The following is a 26,995-nucleotide window of genomic DNA, read 5'->3' as shown; positions in this document are numbered from 1 at the left end:
TTTCCAGAAACAACGCATTCAGCACTGCGATCTGCGACTTCCATCGGACTTCTACCTCTCTCTCCTACACACCTCCCCCTCACAACCATGGATGTGCCCGAGCCAGACCAGTCGCCCTTCACTGCGGTGACAGCGCACACTTCCAAACTCACCAGAGTAAGTACTCGTTAGGGGCTTGAATGCCTCGATCCCGGATTCCGGAGGTCATCGATCCCGCAAGACACGATACTAATTTGAGTACAGCACTACCAAGCCTATCTGGATGCCTCCACTCCTTACGCTACCTACCGCTGGGTTGGATCTGGTGTTCTCCTTCTCCTCTTCTTCCTGCGGATCGTCTTCGCGCAAGGATGGTATATCGGTACGTTTCTCCAGGCTCCCTCCGCATGCAATTGAAAGAACGATTTGAAAGCGACGATTGTCAATCTGCGGGAAAAAATCGGCTCCAACATGCAAAGTACAAACACTACATATACCAAGAACAAACAGCTAACCACAATATTCAGTGGCCTACACCCTCGGCATCTACCTCCTGAACCTCTTCCTCGCCTTCCTTACTCCCAAATTCGACCCCTCCCTCACCCAAGACGAAGGACTTGAGGACGGCGACGCCGGCCCCAGCCTCCCTAGCAAATCAGACGATGAGTTCCGTCCTTTCATCCGCCGTCTTCCCGAATTCAAGTTCTGGCACTCGGCCACTCGCGCCATCGCCATCGGCTTCGTATGCAGCTGGCTTCCCATGTTCGATATCCCCGTCTTCTGGCCCGTTCTAGTGGTGTACTGGATCATCCTCTTCGTCTTGACGATGCGTCGCCAGATCCAGCACATGATCAAGTACCGCTATGTGCCATTCTCGTTTGGCAAGACGCGGTATGGACGGTCATGAAAGCAGAATTGACGAATCGAGTCGAGAATTCTCTTTTTTTGCATGACTCTATCGGTATTATTTTCAGCTTTATTCCTTAATTGACCTCTATCTCCTAAACGCCGCGATGGCTTATACTTGGTTTTCGACCTTGGGCCTTACCTCGAGGCTGTCATTGGTTATGTGTGAATGTGTCCGAGAAGCTTTTTTTGCTTTTTCATGGATGAGATTGGATATTATGAGCGATTGAGCGATGGGTGTGAAAAGGGATGTTTGAATGGGGGAGTCATGGCCCGTTTTGATGAAGTCCTTTGTCGTACTCCCAAATCTCTTTTAGAGGCGCTTCTCTTTTTTTTTCTGTTATTATCTGCGTCACTCCGTGTTCTTTTTTTGTCCTATTAACTTTCATCTGTGAAATATGACTATTAGACTTGTGCCTAGTAAATAAACTGGCTACAATGTTGGATTTCTTGATGTTACCTGGGGCTTCGCCACGATTTCGAGGTACATGTTCTATAATGAGGACATACTTTATGCATCTATTCGTTTTAAGACTCGCTAATCACAATACAAAAAGCCTTCACCATTCATGAGATACCAAATTTTGGCAGTAAGCCCGGACGCCACACACGCCGTAAACCCCGATAGGTATGTGCGGTAACAATGGAAATCAGAACGCAAGGGGTAGTCATTAAAGTTAGGAAACACGTTATTGGAAGGCCAGGCCTCAATCTCAAATCTTTAGGTCTTCGACGCTGATTGAACTTGAGCGCTTTGCTGTAGCAATGGAAATGTCACTGAGAGAGAGAGCCGAGATTGTCCGGCCACTTGTGGGACGAATGACATCCTCCTTCTTGGTACAGATCCAAGTAGAAGCATACATGTTGACACTATTCATACGTCAGTGTAAGTCCCAGGCAAAGTTAGTAGCGCTGAACCTACCGGTCAATACAGGTTCCTGGGAATCGGGCGCCAACGCGGCGAGCTGTGAATCCGTTCTTCTCGAAGTGCTTAATATACCAAGGGTCGATACTGGCGGAGCGGAGGAGAATGCGACCGCCAATCTTGAGGGCGTGATTCAGACGACGGGCTTGAGCAGCTGCTGCGTCTTCTGTGGGGTCGAACCAATCCATCGAGTCCATGACCACAGCGATGGTCAATGTACCTGGTTTGATGCGATTGATCACTTCATTGATTTCGTCGGTATGGATGCGAAGACCATCGAAAGCACCAGGTGTGGAAAGTTTGACGTGGGCCTGAGGCGACAGATAAGTCGGGTGACATCTGGAGTCAAGTCAGTATAAAATGTAGATAGACACTGGGTTTGACTGACCTGCGTGAGAACTGGCCCTGGAGGCACAGATAGTAGAAGTAGTTATCATTGCTGAGAAGCGTGTCTTTGACCACGGGATCGAGTGTGTCCACAACATATTCCCAGATCGACTGACCGCTGACGTCCTTGCTCTGCTTCATATCAGAGTTCAACCCGTTACGACGGAAGAAGTCGTCGACAATCATGTTGCGCTGGTTACGGGGCACACCAGCGGCCTTCCACGCAAACCACTCGGTGCTCACAATAGCCCAGTTCAAGGGCTTGCTCAGGAGGATCTTACGAACGCGCGGCCAGATTGCGCGCTGCTCAGCGAGAGTTTGCGCCTCGCACATCTTGCGAATTTCTCCATCCAATCCGAACATCTTGGCTAGGTAGCGAACCATGCGGATGGCGTGGCGTGAGCCACCAGTGTCATATAGACCTTTACCTGAGGGGCTGAAGACGTGGCTATGCTCGAGCCAGTACTGGAATGCCTGGCTAGACAAGTGAGGGCTCATTTTTGAAATAAGGAGCTCGCGGAACTGGGGGTGTTTACCCTCGCCGAAGATCTTCCATGTGTCTCGGTGGCCCAAAGCAATGAAGCTGGCTACCTTGAGTTCCAAAAGGTGGTTCTGGTTAGGGTTCAAATCAACCGCATGCACACGTCGTGGGTTCTTCTGGAGGTAGTCAAGGATGTTGTCACCAGCACTAGTGATTGCCAGAATCACGTCGTCCGGGCCAATATTCAAAAGGCGGTGGTCAACGCGCGGGTCTTCCCAGGTGAAGGCATAGATGTATTCATTCTGAAATTGGGTGTGTTTAGGCAGCATGTCGTTATAGTGGATTCGATAGTGATGGTTCTGGTAGAATGAGGATGGCAGAGGGAGGTTCGCACTCAGGTTGACGACAGCAGACTCGTACGCCTTTGAGCGGATCTCGCTGGTGTTTAGTTCAACAGCCTGATTCATTTCCACCTTGTGGTTTGCAGGGGACAGATAGGGAGACTCGGTGAACGAGGCATCGAGTTTCTCGATAGTAGTTTGGCTTGACGGGGTGGTAGCCATATCCTTGGGGCAACCAACAAAAATGTAGTATGGAATACCACCGAGGAGATAATTGCGGTCACTTGCCGAGATCACGGTTCCAAATTTGTACTCAAGGTAATCCCGACGAGCAGCCTCCAGGCTGACACGGTCGAAATCGAACCATGCGCGCCAAAAGACACGACCGAGCCAGTTAACGTGACGGTTGAAGGCACCACCGGTGTAGTTGCGAGAAGATACATCGACGATGCTTTGTACTATTCGGGGGGTTAGTCCATGTCCATCTGGGCTATTTCAAGTAACATACCATAGAAGTCGCAAACACCGAGCACACCAGTAGGGGTGAGACGTGAAGTCAGAGAGTCCACAACACTATAGTAGTCTAAAAATGTCAACCCGGACTCAACCCGTATGTCCATAGAACTCGCTTCTCTTCACATACCTGGGATCATGGAAAGGCTGTAGCTCATGGTGATCAAATCGGCCCGATCGCTTGCAGCAGCCTTGGTTCGCGGATCAAATGCTCGCTCGGGAATCTGGAAGGATCGAGCATCCTGGCAAAGGACCGTGACATTCTTCCATCCAAGGCGCTCAAAGCGTTTGCGAGCCACATCGCAGAGGGATGGTGAGAGATCAACAAGGTAGACTTGGTCGAAGAACTTTTCCACTGGAACGAAGGCTGACATAGCTTCAACATTATATCTGCCAGCACATGGTTAGCCTCAATCTTCTCGGCAATTTCTGTTCACTGTGCCTACCCAGTGCCGCCACCAATCTAGACAATCTATTAGCCATGAGACACAATGGAATCCCAATTTTCAAAACTCACATCCACCCAGACAGCCTTTCCAGGCTTGATCTCCTTGCTCTCAACCTTATGCTTTAACTGTGCCGCCACAAGACCCAGCATATCCTCGCGACCCCGGAGAAGACGGTGACGGGTGGCATCGTAGACGGTGGCCTGTATACTGTGAATTTTCTGTTTCTGCTTTGATGCTGCTCTGGGCACATACCTGTGTTCTGTAAAAGCTTTCCAACGCATCCTGCTGACCGGACCCGGACCTGTCGTGTGGCTTGAGGAAGTTGGCCCATATGAATTTCACATAAGTCAAGGGACCATGGTCCATGTTGACCTTGACCTGCTGGAACGAGACGAGCAGAACCAGTGCAACCAAAGCAAATACCAGGAGCGCAGCCCCGCCGATGTAGAAGTGTAACCAATCCATGTTAATCAAGAGAGACACGCGAAATGAATGTAAAGGAGGAAGCTGGAGAGCACGAGGGAAAGATTCATATACAGCGCCGTTTCCAAAAAAGCCGATAGCACGCGCTCCATCACGAGGGGAGGGGCATCGACCACATCCTATCACCATAACACATGGGTGGGGGAGAGGGAGACGATGACCGAAATTGGCGGGGAGGGTGATAGCTACGGGATGGCAAGTGGCAAGTACGGTGTACATGGAACATTGATCCGACAGCACATAACTATAGTATCAAGAAGTCACCAGTACATGGTTTGTATTATTGGAATGGATCCACTTTGAAAGTAACTAGATCGACACCCGAGTTCATCCATTTGACTCCGTTATCATGGGGGGAGGGTATGCACAAGTGCAGTGGGATAGGGAAATTAATACAACTTTAAGAGCAATTGGCTTTAACCTACTTGCATTAGTTCCGATATTTATGACCATTCAGAGATAAGAGTTTCCGCATGTGCCTGTGGACAAGAAATCCACGGTTACCATAACCCTTAACATCTCCCCGTGGGGGCAATATTGAACTCTCATAGGCCCGCAGGAAACAACCAATCAACAACAAGATCACCGGCACATTTGGTCTTCCCCGGTTTTCAATGGAATTATCCAAAAAGCCCATTAATTGTGGTTGTTCTATTCGATTTGAATTCATAGAATAACGATTCGTGATTGATTTCCATTGGTAGTCTCTTATCAGTAAATCCATACTAAGCTAGAGAACCTTATCTAATTTTCATTGTGCTTGACATCCTCAAGTGCCAGTGAGTCTCGTCCAAATTACTCACAGTTGTTCTGGTCGGAGAAGAGCTTGTCATATTAGTTTTTAGTTATAGTCTCTTTCAACTGTGTGCGGAAATATACTGACGTACTGGAGTGATTGCGATGAAAAGAGAGGGTGAGGGGGAGTTGCAGATATAGCTTCTCGGCTTGCAGCGCGCCAGTCCGCATTGGTCGTTTATCTGCCCTACAATAAGCCGTCTTTGTCCGCTTTTCGGGACTATTTGGTAAATTTCCCTACCACAGAAGAAAGAGATGTTTGTAAGTGATCGAGGAGACTTGTGGTTTTTCGGTAGTATGGCAAGAGAAATATTATCTCTGACTAAAGATGAAGATACCCGACCGTCAGATATTCAGAGCCCGGTGCGATGGACAGTGAGAGAGGATAGCAGTTGGTCGTCGATGATGAGAATGTGTGTAGGGGCATGTTGAGCAAAGGACTGGGGTGTCAAAAACATGTGTCACTCGTCGTAATGCCTCTTTTTGACGACAGCAAGGTCGAGCAAAGTAGATGCTAGAAATGTGGTTAGATACCATGCCACTTGGCGAGTTACGAGCAATCAGAGAAAAATTGAGCATAAAGTCAGGCTGATGGTATACCTAGTACGAAGCATTAATTAATGGAGGTCACAAGACATTATGGGGGGCTTCGGGCTCCAACAATTCAAGTGACTATGCATTATGATTGCTCCTTGTTCATGAACTTAATCACCATACGGACTTGAGCTCATCTCTATACCGGGCGATTTCTATTACCGGCTACAGAGAAACAGCTCCAACTAAGGCGTCATTTTGATATAATCATCCAAAAATGCTTAGCTCGGCCGCTAGCCCCCAACCCCACGTAAGGCTCTCCTCCATTGGCCCCTATGCCCCCCTGAGCCCCGGCTGATTAGAAAGAACCCAGGTTTCAGCCAATCCTCGGGATCTATTATCGTATGGGATCCTTTGACTGACTTAGTAATTATTTCGCCTGAAGTTCGAGGCCGAGCACCGAAAGCGAAGGCGCGAGGTATAGACTATTCACTTCTTTTAAAATGGCATTATTCGCCCGTTCCAAATCTATATTCTCCAAGTAGTCAACATTGAATTTGGTTTTCTGATCTTTATAATATAACATCATGTCTATTCTTCACGAAAGGGCAAGCTCCCTGTCAGGTCCTGTGGGTGAATTTGATATCTCTGAAGTCGAAAAACAGACACCTGAAAACCCCGACACGCCTCCACCTCCACCTAATGGAGGACCTGTCGCTTGGCTTCAGGTAGCGGGTGCATTTTTCCTTTTTTTTAATTCCTGGTGAGTTTATTCTCAGCGTTTTTGCTGTGTTGTGGATGTTCTCTAAGACATATATCCCAGGGGCGTCGTCAACACATTTGGTGTGTTCCAAAGTTACTACGAAGACGTTCTTTTTTCCAGCTACTCAGCTTCTTCTATCTCCTGGATCGGCACTGTACAAGGCTTCCTTCTCTTCCTTGTTGGCGTAGTTGTTGGGCCCGTTTTTGACAGAGGCTATCTCAAAAGCCTCATTGTCATTGGATCCTTCTTCGTTGTTTTCGGTCTAATGATGACATCGATATCAACTGAATACTATCAGGTATTTCTCGCCCATGGGGTCGCTGTTGGTATCGGGTGTGCATTTCTCTTCCTCCCGAGTGTAGCCGTCGTCGCTACTTACTTCACCTCGCGGCGTGCACTAGCTACGGGTATCACTGCTTCTGGTGGCAGTATCGGTAGGTTGCCTTTACAATCTCAATCTCCGCTGTGATAAACATACTAATCATCCTCCTAGGCTCCGTGATCTTTCCTATAGTATTTCACAAACTTATTGGACCCCTTGGCTTTGGTTGGACGACTCGCATCATTGCGTTCATCGCACTTGCGGGTCTTATTTTCGCCTGGATCACGATGGAACAACGTCTACCACCTCCCAAACAAGCCCGATCACTGGTTGATGTCAGCGCATTCAGAGAACCGGTATTCGTCGTCTTCAGTTTCGGTCTGTTTTTCTCTTTCGTGGGCCTATATTTCCCCTTTTTCTACCTCCCAAGCTTCTTCTCCTCTTCACTCCATGCGAGCTCCAACATATCATTCTATATCATCGCCATCCTGAATGCTGCCTCCGTCTTCGGACGTATCACACCGGGCTTGTTGGCCGATCGCGTCGGCTCTTTGAACACACTTATCCCCATCAGCTTGATTGCCTCTGTCTTGTCATTCTCGTGGATCGGGATCCACAATGAAGCCGGAGCGATTGTCTTTGCGTGTCTTTATGGGTATGCATCCGGAGCGATTGTCTCCTTGCCGCCTACCATTATTACACGACTAAGTCCTAACATGGCTACTGTGGGGGCCCGCATGGGAATGTGCTTTACTTTTGCCGGCACGGGTCTTCTTATCGGTAACCCTATTGCAGGTGCTTTGTTGGACTTGCAGGATGCGATATTTTGGAAAGCCCAGCTTTTTACCGCTGTCATGGTAGTAACAGGGTCTGTATTTTTTATTGGAGTGCGTCTGATAAAATGGAAACAGGGAGATGGATGGAAAATTTGAGGAAATGCGTATCGAAGCACATATAGATTTGGCAACCGATGTATAGATCTCCTGTCTTTGTGATAAATGTACATCATGCAGTTATAATCCAAATACAACCCTCATCTAGCCTTTCCTTGGGACCCGCGGTTAGATAGTATACAGAGCAAAAATATGAATTACGATTTGAATCAAAAGCAAAAAGGAAACTGGATGAATCCAGATCTGATGGTTCCAGAGGGGGTCGAACCCTCGACTTTGGCGTTATTAGCACCACACTCTAACCAACTGAGTTATGGAACCGACTTGTTATACGGCCCCGAAAATTTGGCCCTAAGTGGGATCTTGTGGATCACTCTCGGATGCAAGACGCCGTTAGTGCCTAAGGCCACTATAATACACAGGGCAGCTTATACACAAGAGCCTGTATCAACCTAGTATAGAATCCAGCATGTATGATCCACAGAGAAAGCTTCATTTTGTTTGAATATAAGGCAGTGATAATCAGTGCTATATATGGCGCCATCAAATCAAGCCAGGTCAAATTCGGCCGATGACGCGGTAGGCCGGAAAGGATGCCAGTCCCCACTTTAAATGCACGCACCGCTGCACGGCCTCCCGAATAGGCGCACAGAAATCTACCCATGCTACTGTACGAATTAAATTTCGGATGCAGAGTGAACTACAAGAAATTTGTGTTAAGTTGAGACGATCATATGGGTAGGCCAACCAGATAGTATATTCCCTGGTGCAGAAAATCTATTAGCCCTTGGAATGTCTATAGGGGATACAGCCAGCTCAAGTTCACCAGTAAGTTGGCTGTCAGAACTCTAAGTCTACATTATCACATTAATCTTTTCGTTTCTCAAGAAGCCGGTTCCATAACTCAGTTGGTTAGAGTGTGGTGCTAATAACGCCAAAGTCGAGGGTTCGACCCCCTCTGGAACCACTTCCTTTTTGCTTTTTGACCCTATCCATCTTCATTCAAAGTATAGGTGACGAAATAGGTTTTATTTTTTTTGTTCAGTTGCTTCTCAGCAGGAGGAATGAATAATCTACTGACTCGATAGAACTAGCTTTTACCCAGAGCTCATTGACCATCTGTGTATCTATCCTCCATGGCAGCATTTTGCTCAACTCATTTTTTTCTCCTTTTTTTTCTCTTGGTCATTTACTGGCCATGGGTTAATGGCCTCTTATTTATTAACAGCACGTTGCCAGATTACTGTAAGAGGTGGAATTAAGTATCCCTTATACGAATCTTGAAATGTAGTTGGTTTAAGGTAAATATTGTGTCCATGTACAGGTTTAGCTTGCATTTAATGTTCTTATCCTCGGTTTGAATATTTTTGTTCTGAAGCTGTCATTTATAAAGGAAGGTATCTTCAATGTTGAATATCCTCAGCTACGTTTCAAGTATTTTGTTCTCATATAAATTAGCGCTGGTTCATTACAAATTTCTGGGTTTCAACGGATGTTAGTGGGGATGCATGTTGCGTACCTTGAAATATATATATGTGCATAGTTCAAATCTTGATGAAACCCCATGTAAAAAACCGAGAATAGAGCCTCTGAGCATTATAAACATGTTAGAACCACATTGAGCAGAATAATTGATTGAAGTATGTCTAATTATAGATTAAGATTCATATGCAGCCCAATTCCTCACGTTAAATGAAGAAGACTTGGATGTAGGCCTAATTTCGAGATCCATGTCAGTTATTGGCTATAAATTGATTTTTCGCTCATGAATTTTGAACATGAAGCCATCTTCAACAAACTGGTTCCATAACTCAGTTGGTTAGAGTGTGGTGCTAATAACGCCAAAGTCGAGGGTTCGACCCCCTCTGGAACCATTTCTTTTTATTTTCTTTTTGTCATTGCTGGTTTCCTTTTGCTCACAACGCCTCAAGATTAATGTATATCTTTTCTATCAGCTTATAATCAAGTTTTACCTCATATGGAAGTACAGAGAAATATACGCACATACCATACTGTCAGAAAGTGGACACTCCTTGAAGAGGAGCTAACAAAGAGTAAGCGATATAGGCGGCCTAGCATACCAATATTAGGACAGTTCTACCTGGGCGCGTCCCTGTAAGGGTCCCTATCACCGGGGTTCGAATTAACCATTTTCCAATTTTTGACTATATCCGGACCTTAATACTAATATAATTCCTTTCTTTTTACAAAATAACCAATCACTTATAAAACATATTGAAGAGGGGAACGCTCGTTGGCTGTACGCTCTGACGACGCACGAATCGGGTATACTCAGCAAAGCCCACCACGACCGAAGGTCGCCCTCGGCGAGCAGTGGATCCCTCGACAAAGGTCAAAAGTGAGAGATGTGTAAGAGCGTGTATTCTGTAACTAGTGCTAAGTTCGTATTAATATACCCTTTTCCTTACGGGACGGAATGTGACCCGTAAGGGTATGGTAATCCGTAGTAGGGACCAGTTCTCCCCACTACAATATGTAAACGACATCTCGCATATTGCCAACTGAGATCGCCAGGATAGCGCACCGGGCTGTTACTTTCGCACCCGTTCCAGGATATGGCTCTGCCGAGCGCAGTTATTTTTTTCTAGCAACACAACAATAGCATGCTACTTGCCCGGGAACTGTGTTGACGATAATAGCTTAGGCTCTGTAGGTACATCGGCTATGAATACTTTCTACGGTCTATAGAGTGGATTTCAGGTCAATATATGTATTATCTATCGGCGATACCCGTGATTCTGCGTCTTGAGTTAGTTAGGCACATCAAAAAAGAAGAAGTCATGCATACCACGGTAGATGATCCTACTATCCTCACACCATTTTCCCCGGTGGAATTAACATTCCCCATAATTATCCCAGTGTTACTACCAACTGATCCAATATTAACATCTCCCTGATGCACTATATTGCGCTGCAGAATCAAGAATCCATTAGCAATTGGCTCGCGACATGCAAATAGTGAGAGATAATCATCAGTCATACCTGCTTCGAACCCGCCCTTCTTCCTCCGTTGGCAGCGCCACTCCCCTCCTCAACCCGCTGTACAGGAATTACGCCAAGCAACTCCTTCGCATATGCGGCAGCAGTAGCAGCGCCATACGGCTGCCAAAGTTTACTCTTATGAGAATCTGCATAGTCACAGATCCCCCTCACAACCAAGCAAGGGAATTGATCCATCAGTCCAGCGGCCTCCATCTCAAAACACAGCACCTCATCCAACTGACTCGCAATACTATCTCTCGTAACTGCATCACGCATTACCTGGTTCCCCGATGCAATTAGCCCATAATGTACCCGTGGAGCGAGAGAGCTGCGAGGCGACCGAGAAACAAGATAACTGTTGTCGCACCTGGACCGGCATTCCTCTGAGCTGTGCCCAACATGCGGATACGAGGGATTAAAGAGGAAATCGAGCTGCGGACCGGGGGAGACCAAGACCGGAAATCGCGCTTGCATTTGTGCTAAATGCACGGGGATACTCGAGGGACTAAGGAGATGATCGGATTCTAGTGTCGCCAAGGCGGCCAGGAGCTCTGCGGGAGGTTTATTCAAACATCCTGTGCGGTGGAAACGCCCACTGATCTGTGTTTTGCCGTAGTCGTACTGGATGACGCCGCCAGTTGAGCCGGTGGGTTTACTGACCACTATATCGCCTAGCCGGATATCAGTAGTGCTGGGGTGGGGGATGCCTCCGGCGATGCCAACCATGAGGCTGAAACGGATAGCTGGGAAGTTGGAGTTGAGATGGGTGGCGACTATGGCAGCGGATGTAGTACCATAAACACCGGAGGGAAGACAGGCGATAGCGATATTGTGGACGTGAATTGCGCCGCTGATCTCCACCCACAATCTTATTTTCAACCATCAATATGTCGGTTTTAGTTTGGGAGTTGATAACAATACTATCACTTCATCCGAGAAGTTCGAGTAGAGCTTGCCATGAAGGTAGTCGATGAACATTCTCAAGTTTTTCGGATATTTAAATGATGTCCTGCTTAGAAAAATTTCGGCCCTCTCAAACTGAAACACTATTCTTATGATCTTACTCGAGGTTGAAGTGACCATTGATATAATGTTAAAATTGACTGTTGCCACCTCCTGATCAAAATGTCGGGTTTGAGAGAACGCAAAAATTGGCTTATTTTCACACTGTGTGAAGAGATAGTTTAAGATGAAACATCTGATCGCACAAGTTTTTTCTTGGCAACTCAAAGATCCGAACGACGCCTGGCACATATACGAGGCAAAAGCGGAGCGAAGTTTCGTTAGACCAAATTTTATTATTCCTGAGGGTTTTCAATAGATCCCCCATACAACATGAAGGATATGGTGCAATATCACGCCGAACGCTTCCGCCATTTGAAAATGAAGATCGAATACGTCGCCACAATAGCCATCGTGTAGTTGAACAGGATGAACCCAATGAATATTCCCACATTACGACCTCTCTGCGAGTAGCTGAAATCATATTGTTTGATCTAAGTGGACTTTCGTGGTTAGCGAGTAACCCAACGGAAAATTTCCTGATGAAATGACAAAAACAAGATAAAAAAGGTAAAAGGACAGGGACTTGGGAGAGGGAAGAGAGAACCCACATATTGATCGCCATTAGCGTAACTGCAATATTCGCATTGTCCCGTAGCGCTGGTATCCACCAGGTAACCAGTCGAATTGGACTGGCTGAAGAACGCGGCGGCGTAGGAGCCACAGGTCTCCGACGTCGGGGTAATGAAGACGCTTAGCTCGGAGCTTCGGCAGGTGATTTCTAGCGCATGCATTGCGTTGCTACCGATACCTTCGATAAAGTAGTATAGTGGGGAGATGTTGTAGAACCAGCGCCAGCCACGAGGAGTCAGGGGCGGCGGCGAGAGAGGGCCGTTGAAGGTGTTAACTACCAGCCACACGAAGCCGGTGGCGACCTGTGCCGCCAGAGTGGTAGGGAATATCGCAGCCGTAAATTGGGCCAGGCTGGCGACAAAGAGCGAGTAGAGTTCGTACATGAGGAACGCATAGCCCGCGCTCGTTGAGATGGTGAAATATCCCACCATATAGTACCATAGCAGCCAGTATATCAGGCCTCCGAGTAGGGTGAATGGGATCTCTACTAGCAAGGCACTGATAGTGAACACGCTCCAATGGTACACGTGGGACTCGTTCTCTCGGGCCAAAAATTGGTCTCGCAGGATGATGAACCTCGGCTCGATCTGAAGACTAAGGACAGGCCCAGTGATGACGCCCACAAAGATGGAGAACATGCGGCCGCGAGAGTCCGTTAGGTCATTAGAGAGTTGAAGAAAGGTCAATCCATTCATCAAGCCCATCCAGATGTTAAGCTGGATTTTCCCCAGCACATAGTCTGAGTCGCGCCAGTAATTGGTGAACGCACGCTGGGTGACCACCTGAAGCTGCTCGAGATATGAGGCGGCATGGGCTCGATCTGATCCTGCAGAGACTATAACGTCTTTCTCCTTGAGATTTTGAAGTTGCTCTTTTGTGGCCTCGAACTCGGGCGAGTGTTGCCAGATCTAATGTGAAATATAAGAATTAAATTTAAGAAATAATTAGAAGAACATACCTGAAACCAGTCTTTTTGAGAGTCAGCGCTGACGTCCAGCAGGTAGTCGGCTGGATTTTCGGTATTATTACAGCGGCGTGTATAGCGAGCGAAGTAATCGAGAATTATTCTGCACTGATGGCCAAGGGGGCCAAAGTACATCGTCTTGCCTCCAGGGATCAAAATTAGCAAGGAGTCAAATTGTTCAATCATCTGAGAAGAGGGTTGATGAATCGTGCACAGTATCGTTTGCCCGGCATGGGACAGCTTACGCATAAGCTGGACGATTGAAAGAGCCGAATTGCCATCTAAACCCGAAGTGGGCTCATCAAGGAATAGAAGAATGTCCGGCTTGGCTGCCAGCTCAACTCCGATACTGACACGCTTACGCCTCTCCAAATCTAGTCCGGCCCCTGGAACACCAATGACAGCATCGGCAATATCTTCCATGTCCAAGAGGCTGATGACCATTTCAACATGCGCCATCTTTTTTTCAAGAGAAATATCAGATGGGCGGCGGAGTCTTGCACTCAGCTGGAGGGCTTCTCGTACCGTGGACGAATCAAGATGGATATCATTCTGGTGAACGAAGCCAGTCCGACGACCCATTGATGCCGGTAGTGGACCCCCATCGAGATAAAGCCCTCCAGATAACACGCCAATCTGGATCCTCTGTGCAAGAGCGTCAAGAAGGGTCGTCTAAGATGCGTCCAAGTCAATTCCAATGCCCATGTTTTGAAACGAGACGGGTTAGATATGCCTACCTTCCCTGCACCAGACATACCCATCAACGCGGTCATTGAGCCGGGCTGAAGCCACCCTGTATGAAATCATCAGTGAAAACTCTTTATATGGATATCACGTAAGTAAAAGTACCTGAAACATTATCAAGCAATCGCTTTCCATTGCCCAGGTCAAGAGTCAGATCCTGCCATGCAAAGGTATGACTATTAGGCTCGAAATGGTTAGCGGCCGACTCGCTCTCCGACGTCTTCTCATATTTTCCGATTTCATTGGTCAATGGTGGTGTTTCAATATCTGTCAGACTGGTAGCTGAGGTTTTTGTCCATGGTAGCTTTCGATAATAGATAGTCGACATGTGTGCCGCTGCATGACGGAATCTCTCCATTCCGATTCTGTTGGAAGCATCGTTGAGGTTACATTAGTGATGGGAAGTAAAATATAGGAAATGAACGGCAGTGAAACATACGTGACCAGAACTGAGAAAAAAAGGAAGAAGGCGGCATTTATACCGACATTCCGCCACTTGTGAAGAGAGTGGAAGCCATATTCAGCCATAAGATAGAGCTTTCCGGAAAGATCTAGGTGACCGGGTAAGGATCCCGACATCGCGCACGTCTGATAGCTGGTATCATTGTATGATAACCCCACGGGTACGGTATCTTTGGCACTGCATTGATACGCGCTGTCCCCAATCTCATTTAGGGCAATGGACTCAAAGATATAGTACATTGGCTGAGAAAAAAAGGAATTGTTAGATTCTGATCCCCCAGAAAATTCGCTCTTGCTCAGAAGACTTACATCTAGGTATCGGATCCATCCCAGCCAGACCTTCATGCCAGGTGGAGTGATATAGAAGCCAGTGTATATGATGAGAACATTGAGAAGTAGACCAACAGGCAGGATGGCTCGAGTAATGGAAGTTGTAAATACCGCAATAGCCCGAAACATCACGGAAAGCGCCATCAAGCCCATGTAGAGACAGACGAGCCATGTGAAGAAATGGCCGGCGGTGCGCTGAAAGTCTATCATCCAGTAAATAGGAAGGGAGTAGAGGATGAAAATGAGCTTCCACGGAACATCGGCGAGAATCTGCCCCAGCGCGTACGCTCCGGGTCGGTAAAATCCTAGGGACTTCTGTTTCAACAAAATCGGGCGTTGAACGAACGTATTTCCAAACTCCGCAGATGCTTGTAGACCCATAATGAGTACACAGAAGAACAAGGCTGAGCAGCGTGTGTACAGCCCTTCAGTTTCGTCGCGTTGGTTTCGAAATAGAGTACCGAGAAGAAGAGCTTGCACAATAGTTCCTGCGGCTTCAGCAATCCAAGCAGCCCTGTCGGTCATAAAGATGCGATAATGACGGATAGTGCACTCATAGACCTGACGATAAAATGGAAGAGCATATCCAGAGGGCTTTATAGTCGACGACGTATGTTGGGGCGCCTTGGATTTCTCAATTGCCTCTTGATAAAAGCTACTCTCCCAGAACCGGGCTTCAAAATCAGCAGGATGAAGAGGAACTGGCCGCTGAATATCTTCGCGGGAGAGTCGACCATCCGGAGTTCCTGACATAGATGCAAGGAAGTCCGATATGGAAGTCCGCGAGGAGCAGTAAAATCCGAGCGATTCGAAGTACTCTTTGGCAGAAGACGCCGGGCCATAGTATGCTACACGGCCTTCATTCAAAACCAATATCTTGTCAAACAGTGAAACCGCAAGGTCGCTGGCCTGATACAAAGACATTGCTGTGGCACATCCACTGCGTGTCGTATATTTCCGAAGGACAGTGAGGAAGCGGATCGCAGTCGAGGAATCCAAACCTCGAGTAGGGTTATCAAGGCAGAATAAACTGTAGGAGAGTCAGCTCAACCAATCGACAATTTAGGCCTATGGGCAATCCGACCTTGCACGGGTGCAAAAAGCCTCAGCAAGAGATACTCGCCGACGCTGTCCACCACTGACTCCGCGAATGTGATCGTTTCCAATTCGTACACCGGCCGCGTGGTCGAGACCCATGAGTTGCAGTACAGTTTGCAGGTCTTGCTCAAGGCTTGATGCGCGAGCCGTTTCAGATGTACCGCGCCGAGCATTAAGCGCAAAGCTATATTATGTGAATAAAAGACTCTTATGGCAACCCAAGGATAGAGACAGTGAAAAACATAAACATACCGTAGCGTGGTGCTTACTGACAATGTGGGAAAGTGAACATCGTTTTCGCCTATCCAAGGATCCGAAGTTTAGTAAAAGGAGAATGAAATGAGCGTGCGTGCCACCATACCAACGAAAGCAATGTCATGGGGTCTGTTCTTCTTCGCTGCCGCTGCATCAAGCGATCCATACCAGACTTTACCCTCCATAGCAAGGTACTCTTCCCGCATGTTGGCTAGGGCTTTGAGAAAAGTGGTACAACCACTGCCAGGTCGCCCCACCACCATCAGCATCTCGCCCTCACGAATTGAGCCGGTCAACTTGCGGAGTAGGACCCGAGATGGAGCAGGCTTACTGGACCATCTAGCGGGATTAGCAAGCTTGAAGAGTCGCATACACGCCTCGGGGACATTGTTAACAAGTTGATGCTGTATAGAAACGTGAAACGTTAGTGATCTGAGCAACAAAATTTCCAAGGCAGTATAGACAAACCCCAATTCCTGCTCCTATTACAGACAGATCCTCAAAAACAATGTCTCCGCGGTTCTCTGACGCGCTGGTCTGACGAGCTAGGAAGTCGTCCACCAATCGATCGATCTCCTCAGCCTCATAGTGAGCTTTCTCAATTTTGTCTTGATCTTGGGGCTCCATTGGTTCCGTTAAATCACCCATAGCTGCCGGGGAAAGATTGATACTGGGAGAGCTACTCGAGAAGCATTTGGAAGTGCGTTATGCCATTATATGAATCCAAGCATATTTCCCTGTGCCTCCCTTCTGGCCCAGGATGGTGTAGTGTGGAATGGATTACCCAAAGGAGTAACTATTACTCCTTTTGGTTAGATTATGTGGAGCGATGCCACCAATTCCATCAAGGGTGGAGCAAGCGGAAGAATCCAATCAAGCGGGATGGAACAATGAGATTTATAATAATTGAATAATATAGAATATAAGCTAGGGAATTGAATATGAGGGGTTAGACTCTATATAGGCAGGAGGGGCGCGGCCTTTCCCTTTCATTATTCCAGCATCGATTGAATACCTTCCTCACTATGTCTGACTCTCCCATTGACCCTGATCAATTTACCCGAGGGGGTTCGATCACCAAAACCTACTACCGAGATGTCTATCCAGCCATTGAGCCCACTAAGCCAGAATTCTCCCAAACAGATAAAGTGACAATTATAACAGGCGCGGGAAAGGGAATTGGCAGAGTTAGTGGCTAAGTCACGAAAAGAAGATTTGAATTTGTTCTAACGATCTTCCATTCAAGGCAATTGCACGAAGCCACGCACAATCTGGCGTGAAGGGATTAGTTCTTATCACCTTGTCCGAGTCATCTGCAGAGGAGACCAAAAAGGTTGTCCAAGCAGAGTTTCCCTCAGTCGAGATCCTCACGCTTCCCACCGATATTGCTGATGAGAAGGCCGTGTCCCGCACCTTCGACGCCATCAAAAACAAGTTCGGAACCGCCCACACCCTAGTCAACAACGCTGGAGTTTTTGCACCTGGCGCCTCCATTGCGGAATCCGATTCAGCCACATGGTGGAGCGACTTTGAGATCAACGTGCGCGGTACATACCATGTAACCGCGGCCTTCTTGCGTTTGACCGCCCAGACGCCAGAAATCAAGCCCACGGTGGTGAATTTGATCAGCACAATCGCGCTGACGCCTCCGACGCTGAGCAGTTACTTCATTAGCAAACTGGGCGTGGCCAAGCTGACTGAGTTCGTCACCGCCGAGAACCCTCACGTCACGGCCTATAGTCTGTCGCCGGGCATTGTTCTGACAAGCATGACGCTGGACTCGTTTAAACCATTTGCCAAAGATACCGGTATGTTACAATATGTCTCAACTCTTTGGGAGATTGTTCTTGCTAACCTTTTACCTCTCACATAGCCGAGTTGACTGGAGCTGTGACGGTATACCTGGCGGCTAAGCGTCCCGAGTATCTAAATGGCCGCCACCTATCTGTCAACTGGGATCTGGAAGAATTGGAAACCCGCCAGTCTGAATTTGCTTCTTCGGATAAGTTGAAGGTGGGACAATTTGTTTGAGCGCTCGCAACACCCTGCGAGTGATAGAAATCGAATGCGCTATGGACTTCTCATATTTATAGAATTGTGTCATTAAAACAAAAGAGATAACGAAGTATGCTAGCCACAAGAAAAATTGCCGTTAAACAGGGAAATAATCTGTGCCTGGGGGCATCTCAGGGAGAGATATTAGCATATCGTTGATTTCATTACAGTAACCCGACCAAGCCTTGGGGTCTACCGTGTCAGCCCAGGACCACAAAGCATCCGCCCCAGGAGTAAGCAAGTAAGGGCCGGAGGACTGCTCCAAGTTCACTCGATCCCAATTTTCCGCGACTTGCTCGCGAGCAGGCGAATGAGCATGCGGATTGGATGCAGAAGCTTGCGCATTAAGTATTTCTATGAGAGCATCGACTCGACCGAGGAGGTAACGGGTCAGGTGGGCAGCCCGAGACGCAATGGGATTTGAGGCTTTTGCTATGTCGAAAATTTGAAAAGATAGCTCGACATGTTTTCGAGCGACAGGGAACCAGTAGCATAAAGGATAGGCCAATAGAAAGCCCACCAGAGTCAGGACTGCATTCCAGACGTATTGATATACGTCGGAGCATCCATAAAGAGCATCGTGGTAGAGCATACGCCGGTGCACAGTCTCTGTGACCTTCAAAGCGTGTTGTAGAGCTGTTGTCGCATGTATGTCGGCTCCTGGGCTGCGTTGAGGGACCAGGTCATGACTAGGAAACTGTATGAATGGGCGGTGAAACCAAATAACAAGATCATGAAATTGGAGTTCGAGAAGTGTTTGCTGCAAGATGCGAGTGGGTGATTGATCACAAATCCATGCATCGTCATGGTGTTTCAATCCTTCCCCGGCTGCGTGTGTCTGAGGTTGATTGGCACAACCGACAAGGTCCAAGTACTTAAATGGCTCCGCCTTCACAAAAAGATCTCTCCATTCAAACAACCGACTGATTTCGTGGGTGAGATGCTCCGCTGACAGCTCGATTTGTGAGACAGAATCATTGGCATTAATTGTATCGTGCCGAGCCGCCAAGGATTCGGCAACTCTTTTGCCAACCACTGTTAGTGTAATCGTGGCTGAGTGAAAGACCAGCTCCGAGCATTCCGGGTCGGTGGAGGGATTATAATTTGGCATGGGAAGTGTGGTGTCTCTTAGTGAGACTACCATGGGTTTACCCAAGTATCTCGAGCAGCGAAAATCGAGGTGAACTAACATCCACCATATGCGACCACAGATTTCTGTCTCTTTTGAAATAACAAGAGGTGCCGGTGGTTTCTGCAGGTCTAGCGACTGCGCAAGTCGAATAGCCGCCCCGGTAATGTTATATGCGGCCAGGAACTCTCCAGAATTCAGCAGAAACAAGGCCATCAGAATATGGCGCTGGACGTCCAACACAGATGGTTCCGCATATAGGAGATAATGACTGTTTGCCGCCAAGGCTTTTTGGAAGTAAGAAGCAAATAAAGTCACGAGGGGGCTCTGCTGTTTGTCGGATGAGGATTCTTGAGCCTTGTTCAGTCCTGCATTGATACCCAGAAAACGATGATGTAGACCGGCATGATAAACTGATTGCAAGCAGTATGCCATCAGAGCGTTTCGCAAAGGCTCTCGCTTTCGGTCTGGCTCAAGATCCAGTACGTCTGATTGAGTCAAAACTGGTGTTAAGCATAAATAGCGAGCCCAAAAGATCTCTAGAAGCCTTTCTTGGAGGTCTGGCAAGCTTGACAGTCTCGACTGCGTAAGGCTCTGCTCTGCATCTTGGATCAATTCCGGAGTTGAATACGAGGTCTCAGAAGAGATTAATTCACTAGAGTCTGGAGATGCTTGTGATGATATTTGTGAAACTACGGAACAAAATAGATTGATCCGTGAGATAAAGCCAGTTAGACAGTCCGGATGGCGGGAGACTACATGAGTCGGGTCTCTTGGTGAATCGACAGGAGCGGACGAGGTCACTGATTGTGGAGGTGGAGTACAGGAGGGGACAGATGGGCGGATATGCTGGGGTCTAGCCGAGCGAGGTGGCGATAGGTGATGCGAGGCCTTAGGCTTGACACAATTGACTTTGTTCGTCATACACTGTGAACACGGCAACATGCCATCGCAGCGAACGCGATGCTCGCGACAGAACTCGCATGCTCGTCGCACTTTCCTTCGCTTTACCAGGGGTCCTGATTGCAGAGGAGTGAAATTGTAAATCATGACGAAGGAAAGATCTAGCCTAAGGGTGGAGGTTTTGCATTGAGGGAATTAGAGAGGGGAACAATATTGCGATTACAGTTCGTCGATAAAAAAAGTGGATGAGGCTATTTTCATCTCCCGACCAATAGGAAATCCAGGAGGAGGCAACCAATAGGAAACACAGGAGCAGGAACCAATGATTTGATTTCACTTCTCCTTCATTGTTGTTGACCCTACGGAGTAGGCTATACCCACCTGTACCCACCCGGGAAAATACTAGATACAAGTAGCTTGGGTAACATAGCAGATACTACTGGTCGCTCGCATACCGCCGTCCACCCGCCTAGCGTTGGTCTGGGCCGAAAATGTGATTAGATCTTTTTACGGGTATGCCCGACGGGCAGTCCCGGGGGCGTTGAAAAGTTCTAAATGGAATTTCAGATCCTGTCAATTTTCCATCAAAGACGTGGAGTATACTTTGACGCATTTTAAAAAGAAAGAGCTCAAGGGTCTAATCCTACGAGTGATCAGTGTACACTCAATCGGTTTCGTATCATTACTAATAGTCTGCTCTACCTGACCATCTATCGCAACTTGAAATAAGTCTATAGCAAGCCAATATTCACTTGTGTCCGTTACTGATGGGGACTTTGACATCGGGAGTGACAAAACCCTCGGTTCCGCCTCCATATTGCCACTGAGTAGCGCACATTTGGAGTTGTGCCCAGCTCATGGCCGAAGTAAAGGAACGACCGACTACCTGGCGAGTAAAGGAAGAAGCTTCCATCTTGTGCACTGCGTAAGCCCAGTCGGTCGTATACTCCTTGAAGAAGGGCTTGTAGCCAAGAAGTCTCCCAATCCAACGACCTACAATGACACCGCCCCAGTAGCCGATCAACTTTCGTACGCGATTGGGCAACCACGCGGGTGGCAGGAGATAGGCATCTCCCGCGTCGTATGTCTGTTGGAGGAGGAGAGATTTATTCAGTCTAGTTCCCGCACAGTGGAATGGGTGGGGGCGGGGCAGAAGACAAGAAAGGGGGCCAGAACGGCACACGTACACAAAGCAGCTGAATGAGATCCATCTTGCCTTCATGCACGAGGTAATCATGCCACAAGCCATACCAGTTCTCGAAGAAAACCCGATCTAGCTGATAATCTAGACCAGAATCAGATGCACTCAGTATGATTATCATGTCTTCGGTGCTGTCTGGGGCGATATAGAAGCGATGAATGGACCCGGCACGGCCCATAACCTCGCCGTCTGCGGGAGTTAGAGTACGCAGAACGCCGTCCATCTCGACACACATCCGACCCTGCTCCACGCGGAAGTACTCATTCTGGAATGGGTGAAAGTGGAGAGGAGGGCCGGACGGATGATTCAAAGCTTCATTAATCTTGTCGTAGTCCGGGTGATTCTCATCCATAGGGGGTTTGAGACAGTATTTTTGACGGAAGGCAAAGCATCGACCCGGAGGCGGCTCCAGGAACTCTGTAACAAGAGCGCCTCCGAATCTGAAAGTAAAATATGTTTAGCTGTGGGAGTCCCTCCAGAGGAGCCGGGCTTAGAGAAGAGCGCGCATACTTGACAACGGGATTACTTCCTGCAGAAACATGGTAGGGTATGAGGGGAGGCATGATGAGCAACTTAGTAAGGAGTCTATAACGAGAACTAAAGATTAGAAAAAAAGAGAAGATGAAAGATGATTCTTGTGTCCTTATATGGCCTTCGTTTTTCGCTGTCTTGATGATATACTGCAGCCTCATGCAGCTGTTGAGCTAGAAAACACTGAGTAATATCTGACTCAAGCCAGCTAAGAAACGAAAGACCAATCCTAGTAATGGATTGCTAACAAGTCGCGGACTGTATCTAAACGCCGAGAGATAGGTTAGGAATGCTCGAGTGTTTGGATGAAAACCTTTCCCATCACATCAATAGGAAATTGTCAGAGGGTCCACTACACGTACCAAAGTTAGTTCATTTAGGCCGACTCCTGCAGGACTCCTGCAGGGCCTCGTGATAGCGTGAAATGTAGTGAATTCTCAGTTACACATCGCATATCATTACCATCATGTAGAAACGAGACTTGAATCCCCACCTTCCAATTGGCTGACAGGTATCTTCCGAACGTGCGACGGGATTTGAGGACCGTGCGTTTCATATCATTTAGCTGCAGAAAGTTTAAGCCCCACGCGGGTAGGGATATTCGATTAAACCACGGGAGGTCTAGACAATAAGGCTTCCAAGGGTTCCACTCCTACTCAGCTCCCCTGTGACTTTGACAAGTTAGCAGCTTTATTACCAGAGTGCCTAGTCAATGCGCCATTCAACCGAGCCATACTCATTCCGGAGAGCTCTGCAGAAAATGAAATTTTTTGTCTCATAATAATCTAACGGGACGCCGTGCCTGCCTAAAGAAAGTTAGTCTCGGCAATGAACAGTTCAAGCATTGCCGAGAGCCCCAATTCGCCAAGAGTGAGTGTTACTTAGTGTATATTGATTCCTCATTGTAGAGAAATGGAAAAAAAACAAAGTGTCAAATATGAACTACCCACTTCTCAAGAACCCGATTTCCTGAACCCGTACTGACATGTCACTGAGCCGAAGTAAATAAAAATTAAAAGGTGGGGACGGCTGTAAAGCTCCATTTTAAATGAGCAGATTAGGACAATGGCCACCTTGGGTAGGTGAACATTCATTTTGGTACGATGCTTGCAGGATGTTAAGCTATATATAACTATATTTACTCAGAGTTGGCTTGTTAAATTTATTTTCTTCGTACTTTCATCCTTCTAGCTATGCTGCTAAATGATCAAGTTTTGTTTAGAGCCTTTCAAATTCTCGTAACCACCTATCACGAAGTCATGATTGTGCCAAAGGCTAAGACGCCCATTGAGGTTGTCATTGTTGGGTAAATATGTTCTCAACATCTCCTTTGTTAAGTCAGTTCATAGTTAACAGTTTTCATGACATAAGAGCCGGTACGCTTTCTCAAGTCTTTTTCTGAAGAACCATCTCTCTAAAGCGGATTTAGGTATTGGTGGCATGGCATGGCCGCGGCGTTGGCGCTGGGTCAGCGTGGCCACTATGTCACTATCCTTGAAGCAGCCTCGAAAGTAGTTTCTCAGACTATGTTAAGTGCCAAAGAGGCAATAATACTTGCCTTACCGCTGCTCTGACATTAATAATCAGCTCATGGAAGTTGGAGCAGGAATCCAGGTATCCCCTAATATGCTGAGGCTATTTGACAATAAGAATGGCATAGACATTCACTATTACAAAAAACCGTCACTGGCTGACTGTCTCCTTTACTTGTCATGGTTGTGCAGGGTGGGACATCTCGTCAATAATACATGAGAAGGATGTTGCTCTCAAGGCTATCACTATCCGCAGATGGCAAGACCGGGGCACAACGCCGGTGAACAAAACATATGGACAGCAAGTCGTGATTCATCGGGCAGACCTACACAGCGCATTGGTAGCCAAGGCTCTGGCGCTAGAAAACGTGGAGCTAGGTTAGACTCCCGTGTCTCGGCGATCCAGTCTTCTAGCCCTGCCGCCGTGATGCTAGAGGATGGTACCGTGGTTACGGGAAATGTCATTATCGCAGCCGACGGGATCAAGTCTGTTATCCGTGGTCAGCTCTGAGGAGAGTCTGCTTTGCAGCCGGTTCCCACTGGAGACGCTGCCTATCGCATCATGCTGAGCCGTGAGCCGATGGAGCACGAGGAAGAGTTGAAGATGTTAATTGATGAGCCTGTGGCTACGCGCTGGATAGGGCCTCATCGGCACATCATAGCGTACCCAGTGCGCAATCATGAACTCTTCAACATTGTCTTGCTCCATCCCGACGAGCATGGTGCGGAAGAGTCGTGGACAACCACCGCGTCTAAAATGGACATGTTGAAGCATTACCACGGCTGGGATCCCCGAATGACGAAATTACTTAACCTGGTGAAGGATGACGAGGTCTTGGAATGGAAGCTTTGCAGTTATCCACCGTTACAGACCTGGATCGAGGGCTCTGTTGCTATGACTGGGGATGCGTGCCATCCAGTGCTGTAAGTTTGAAGCATTTTTCATTGCTTTGTTCCAGGGCTAATTTTATTGATAGTCCATATGTCGCGCAAGGCGCAGCTCAGGCAGTGGAAGATGCTGCCGCGCTGGGTGTGCTCTTATCAGTGATTTCATCTTTTGACGAGATCCCTAAGGCTCTACGAGCGTATAAAGCGTCCCGAAAACTCCGAGCAGAAGCAGTTCAACAGTCAGGGACGGTCAACCGTGCCACCCTTCACCTTCCCGATGGGCTAGATCAACAGGCCCGTGATGAGCAATTCCGTGCTAGCATGAAAGGGGGGGGGGCCAAACTCTGACAAGTGGGCTGATCGAGAGACGCAAGAATTCCTGTGAAAATGGGATGCCGAAGAGATGGCGTTGCAGGCATGGCAAGGGAAAATGACGGTATGTAACACCGAGGCTGGAAGAGTCAAGCTTGCATAGCCCGGTTGCATCCCATTTGGTTTTCATTATTTCCAACAACATCAGATCCATTGGTACAATTTGAGTGCAAGAGTCACAAGATTTAATGTAGATCCATATGCCATAAAAAGTACTGAATCTATGATGCTATTTCTGGAATATAGCCTCAAGAGGATGTTCAAAAGCTATCTATCGGCCACGATAAGACCTTGGAGGGTTCTCACAGTTTCCTACTATAAAGCGACTCAAATTTAGTATTAGAAAAATCACTTTATGAAGCTGTCTGGAAGAACTGCCTCTTAGACCAGGATCAGGGGGTAGGTCAAGCTGCTCAGTGAGCCAAAAAAGGTATGTACTTAGTACCAACCCGGAAAATTAAATCCCAGAACTGGGAGTACAAATTCAATACGTAGATATTATCATTATGCTGAACCAGAAGCTCCTGACATCGAAGCTACAGTGTTTGTAAATTCTTCGCTATAGTCTTGTTGCTGCTTTGACAGCAGGGTGATGATCATGGCCTTTCAAAAACAAAAGGACATGAGTGATTTGAAAATATGAATGTATAGCATCACATGAAATCATTCAGGAATCCTCAACACAGCCCTTCCTTTGATCTCAGAGCTCTCAAGCCGCTGCAAGACGTCGACAATATCTTTCAATTCAAAGATCTCGATATGCGCCTTCACATCACCGTTGACTGCCATCGCCAACAATTCATTCATTTCAGCGGCAGTACCGGCAGAGTTCCCCACAATTGTGAGGCCTATCATTCTCGCCAAGAGCAGGTTAACGATTCTGATCATGCAGTGCGAATACGTAATATTGTCACACACTTACCTTTGACTATCATCTCGAAAGGGGAAGTTGGGAGCAAGAATTGGGTATGGGGAATCCCAACGCAAACAAGGGTACCGAGTGGCCGAAGCATTTGCATGCTCTGTTGATAAGCTGCCTCACCATTGGCGGTACAAATCACAGCGTGAACACCCAGACCGGATGTGAGCGACTTGACACTTTCAACAATATCGACATTGCGGAAGTCCAGGAATTCAGTGGCCCCAAGTGACAGACATAGGTCTCTCTTCTCGTCGCCCCTTCAGTTGGTCAGCATTATCATTGCCATCTTCGAGAATCCCACCATGAGTGCTCACATATCGATCGCGAGGACTTTTAGGCCCTGCTTAGCTGCAATTTGGATTCCCCTGCTCATGTGAATCAGTAAAGCAAACTGGATGAATAGAGAAAAGATCTGGATACATATGTCCTAAGCCTCCACCGGCACCAAGGATAGCAAGCCAGTCACCCTTCCGAGTCTTGGTCTTTTTGATCGAGGAGTACATCGCAATACCAGCTATTTTATGTCAATGGCGAGCAAACAGCAGGGTTCATGAACTGTGTAGGCATACCACAGAGAAGAGGAGCCGCCAGGTCTAGAGAAAGTCCAGGTGGAATCTTTGTGGCATGAATCGCGGGGCTAACGATGTATTCTGCATGGAGCATTCAATATTCGAGTCAAAGTTGCGTCAAAAATTTTCAAAGGTATATACTTACGTTGAAAAGTACCCGGAACATTCTGTGAATGGTCAAATTAGCACAGTAATTCGAAGCTTATCCAAAACAGGCAGTTGTAACTGAACCACTTACTGCGCCGGCATTCTTTTGGTTAGGACATGCCGTATGATTGATTTCGCAGATCTCACATTCGAGACAAGAGCTATACAGCCACCTAATATTGAGTTAATCAAGTCAGTAAGTATTGAGGTTTTCATGAGGAACTAGCAGCCACCATATCTCATACACACCTTATCCCCACTGCTTGACCCATCCATTGAGAATGATCAAGGCCATCACCAACTAAGAAACAAGTATGATCAGCACTGGGATCCAAGATAATAGCAAAACAGGACAATCAAATGAGAGTTCTCACCTGCAACCACTTTTCCTACCCCTTCATGACCTGCCACATTTGTCTTCATTGGTGTATCACCTCGAATGCTGTGGACATCAGAATGGCAAACTCCAGAGAATTCCAGCTTT

At 47.4% G+C, this 26,995-nt stretch overlaps 11 protein-coding genes across 11 annotated transcripts; 5 read left to right on the top strand and 6 right to left on the bottom strand.

Moving 5' to 3' along the window:
- Positions 1-87: 87 nt before the first annotated feature.
- Positions 88-886, top strand: N7520_005912 (Rer1 family protein; the record flags this gene model as incomplete). Its single annotated transcript, XM_057139846.1, has 3 exons — positions 88-156; positions 244-361; positions 507-886. The coding sequence occupies 3 exons, from the start codon at positions 88-90 to the stop codon at positions 884-886; spliced, it is 567 nt and encodes a 188-aa protein (XP_056993852.1).
- Positions 887-1,598: 712 nt separating this feature from the next.
- N7520_005911 (class I SAM-dependent methyltransferase) lies at positions 1,599-4,446 on the bottom strand (the record flags this gene model as incomplete). Its single annotated transcript, XM_057139845.1, has 8 exons — positions 1,599-1,755; positions 1,808-2,149; positions 2,199-3,477; positions 3,528-3,602; positions 3,663-3,922; positions 3,979-3,995; positions 4,050-4,181; positions 4,234-4,446. The coding sequence occupies 8 exons, from the start codon at positions 4,444-4,446 to the stop codon at positions 1,599-1,601; spliced, it is 2,475 nt and encodes an 824-aa protein (XP_056993851.1).
- Positions 4,447-6,380: 1,934 nt separating this feature from the next.
- On the top strand, positions 6,381-7,810 carry N7520_005910 (uncharacterized protein; the record flags this gene model as incomplete). Its single annotated transcript, XM_057139844.1, has 3 exons — positions 6,381-6,556; positions 6,617-6,990; positions 7,050-7,810. 3 exons carry the CDS (start codon positions 6,381-6,383, stop codon positions 7,808-7,810), a joined length of 1,311 nt encoding a protein of 436 aa, XP_056993850.1.
- A 2,958-nt stretch (positions 7,811-10,768) lies between these two features.
- N7520_005909 (uncharacterized protein) lies at positions 10,769-11,500 on the bottom strand (the record flags this gene model as incomplete). The annotated part of the gene is made up of 1 exon (XM_057139843.1): positions 10,769-11,500. One exon carries the CDS (start codon positions 11,498-11,500, stop codon positions 10,769-10,771), a length of 732 nt encoding a protein of 243 aa, XP_056993849.1.
- Positions 11,501-12,129: 629 nt separating this feature from the next.
- N7520_005908 (uncharacterized protein) lies at positions 12,130-16,910 on the bottom strand (the record flags this gene model as incomplete). The annotated part of the gene is made up of 10 exons (XM_057139842.1): positions 12,130-12,270; positions 12,388-13,317; positions 13,368-14,045; positions 14,111-14,155; positions 14,230-14,482; positions 14,557-15,939; positions 15,994-16,191; positions 16,260-16,308; positions 16,369-16,666; positions 16,731-16,910. The coding sequence occupies 10 exons, from the start codon at positions 16,908-16,910 to the stop codon at positions 12,130-12,132; spliced, it is 4,155 nt and encodes a 1,384-aa protein (XP_056993848.1).
- A 377-nt stretch (positions 16,911-17,287) lies between these two features.
- On the top strand, positions 17,288-18,293 carry N7520_005907 (SDR family NAD(P)-dependent oxidoreductase; the record flags this gene model as incomplete). The annotated part of the gene is made up of 3 exons (XM_057139841.1): positions 17,288-17,449; positions 17,509-18,070; positions 18,136-18,293. 3 exons carry the CDS (start codon positions 17,288-17,290, stop codon positions 18,291-18,293), a joined length of 882 nt encoding a protein of 293 aa, XP_056993847.1.
- A 121-nt stretch (positions 18,294-18,414) lies between these two features.
- N7520_005906 (uncharacterized protein) lies at positions 18,415-20,496 on the bottom strand (the record flags this gene model as incomplete). The annotated part of the gene is made up of 1 exon (XM_057139840.1): positions 18,415-20,496. The coding sequence occupies one exon, from the start codon at positions 20,494-20,496 to the stop codon at positions 18,415-18,417; it is 2,082 nt and encodes a 693-aa protein (XP_056993846.1).
- Positions 20,497-21,097: 601 nt separating this feature from the next.
- Positions 21,098-22,113, bottom strand: N7520_005905 (cupin domain-containing protein; the record flags this gene model as incomplete). The annotated part of the gene is made up of 3 exons (XM_057139839.1): positions 21,098-21,436; positions 21,537-21,990; positions 22,061-22,113. The coding sequence occupies 3 exons, from the start codon at positions 22,111-22,113 to the stop codon at positions 21,098-21,100; spliced, it is 846 nt and encodes a 281-aa protein (XP_056993845.1).
- A 1,756-nt stretch (positions 22,114-23,869) lies between these two features.
- Positions 23,870-24,124, top strand: N7520_005904 (uncharacterized protein; the record flags this gene model as incomplete). Its single annotated transcript, XM_057139838.1, has 1 exon — positions 23,870-24,124. One exon carries the CDS (start codon positions 23,870-23,872, stop codon positions 24,122-24,124), a length of 255 nt encoding a protein of 84 aa, XP_056993844.1.
- A 51-nt stretch (positions 24,125-24,175) lies between these two features.
- N7520_005903 (salicylate hydroxylase) lies at positions 24,176-24,849 on the top strand (the record flags this gene model as incomplete). The annotated part of the gene is made up of 2 exons (XM_057139837.1): positions 24,176-24,537; positions 24,591-24,849. 2 exons carry the CDS (start codon positions 24,176-24,178, stop codon positions 24,847-24,849), a joined length of 621 nt encoding a protein of 206 aa, XP_056993843.1.
- Positions 24,850-25,536: 687 nt separating this feature from the next.
- N7520_005902 (zinc-dependent alcohol dehydrogenase) lies at positions 25,537-26,934 on the bottom strand (the record flags this gene model as incomplete). Its single annotated transcript, XM_057139836.1, has 9 exons — positions 25,537-25,721; positions 25,796-26,052; positions 26,110-26,160; positions 26,216-26,309; positions 26,365-26,445; positions 26,510-26,531; positions 26,603-26,684; positions 26,761-26,812; positions 26,886-26,934. 9 exons carry the CDS (start codon positions 26,932-26,934, stop codon positions 25,537-25,539), a joined length of 873 nt encoding a protein of 290 aa, XP_056993842.1.
- Positions 26,935-26,995: the final 61 nt, after the last annotated feature.

Source organism: Penicillium odoratum (assembly GCF_028828045.1).
Source record: "Penicillium odoratum strain IBT 22623 chromosome Unknown utg000005l_segment0_segment0, whole genome shotgun sequence".
NCBI lineage: Eukaryota > Fungi > Ascomycota > Eurotiomycetes > Eurotiales > Aspergillaceae > Penicillium > Penicillium odoratum.
The sequence above is the reverse complement of the archived record's forward strand: the minus strand, read 5'-3'. Positions and strand labels throughout refer to the sequence as shown.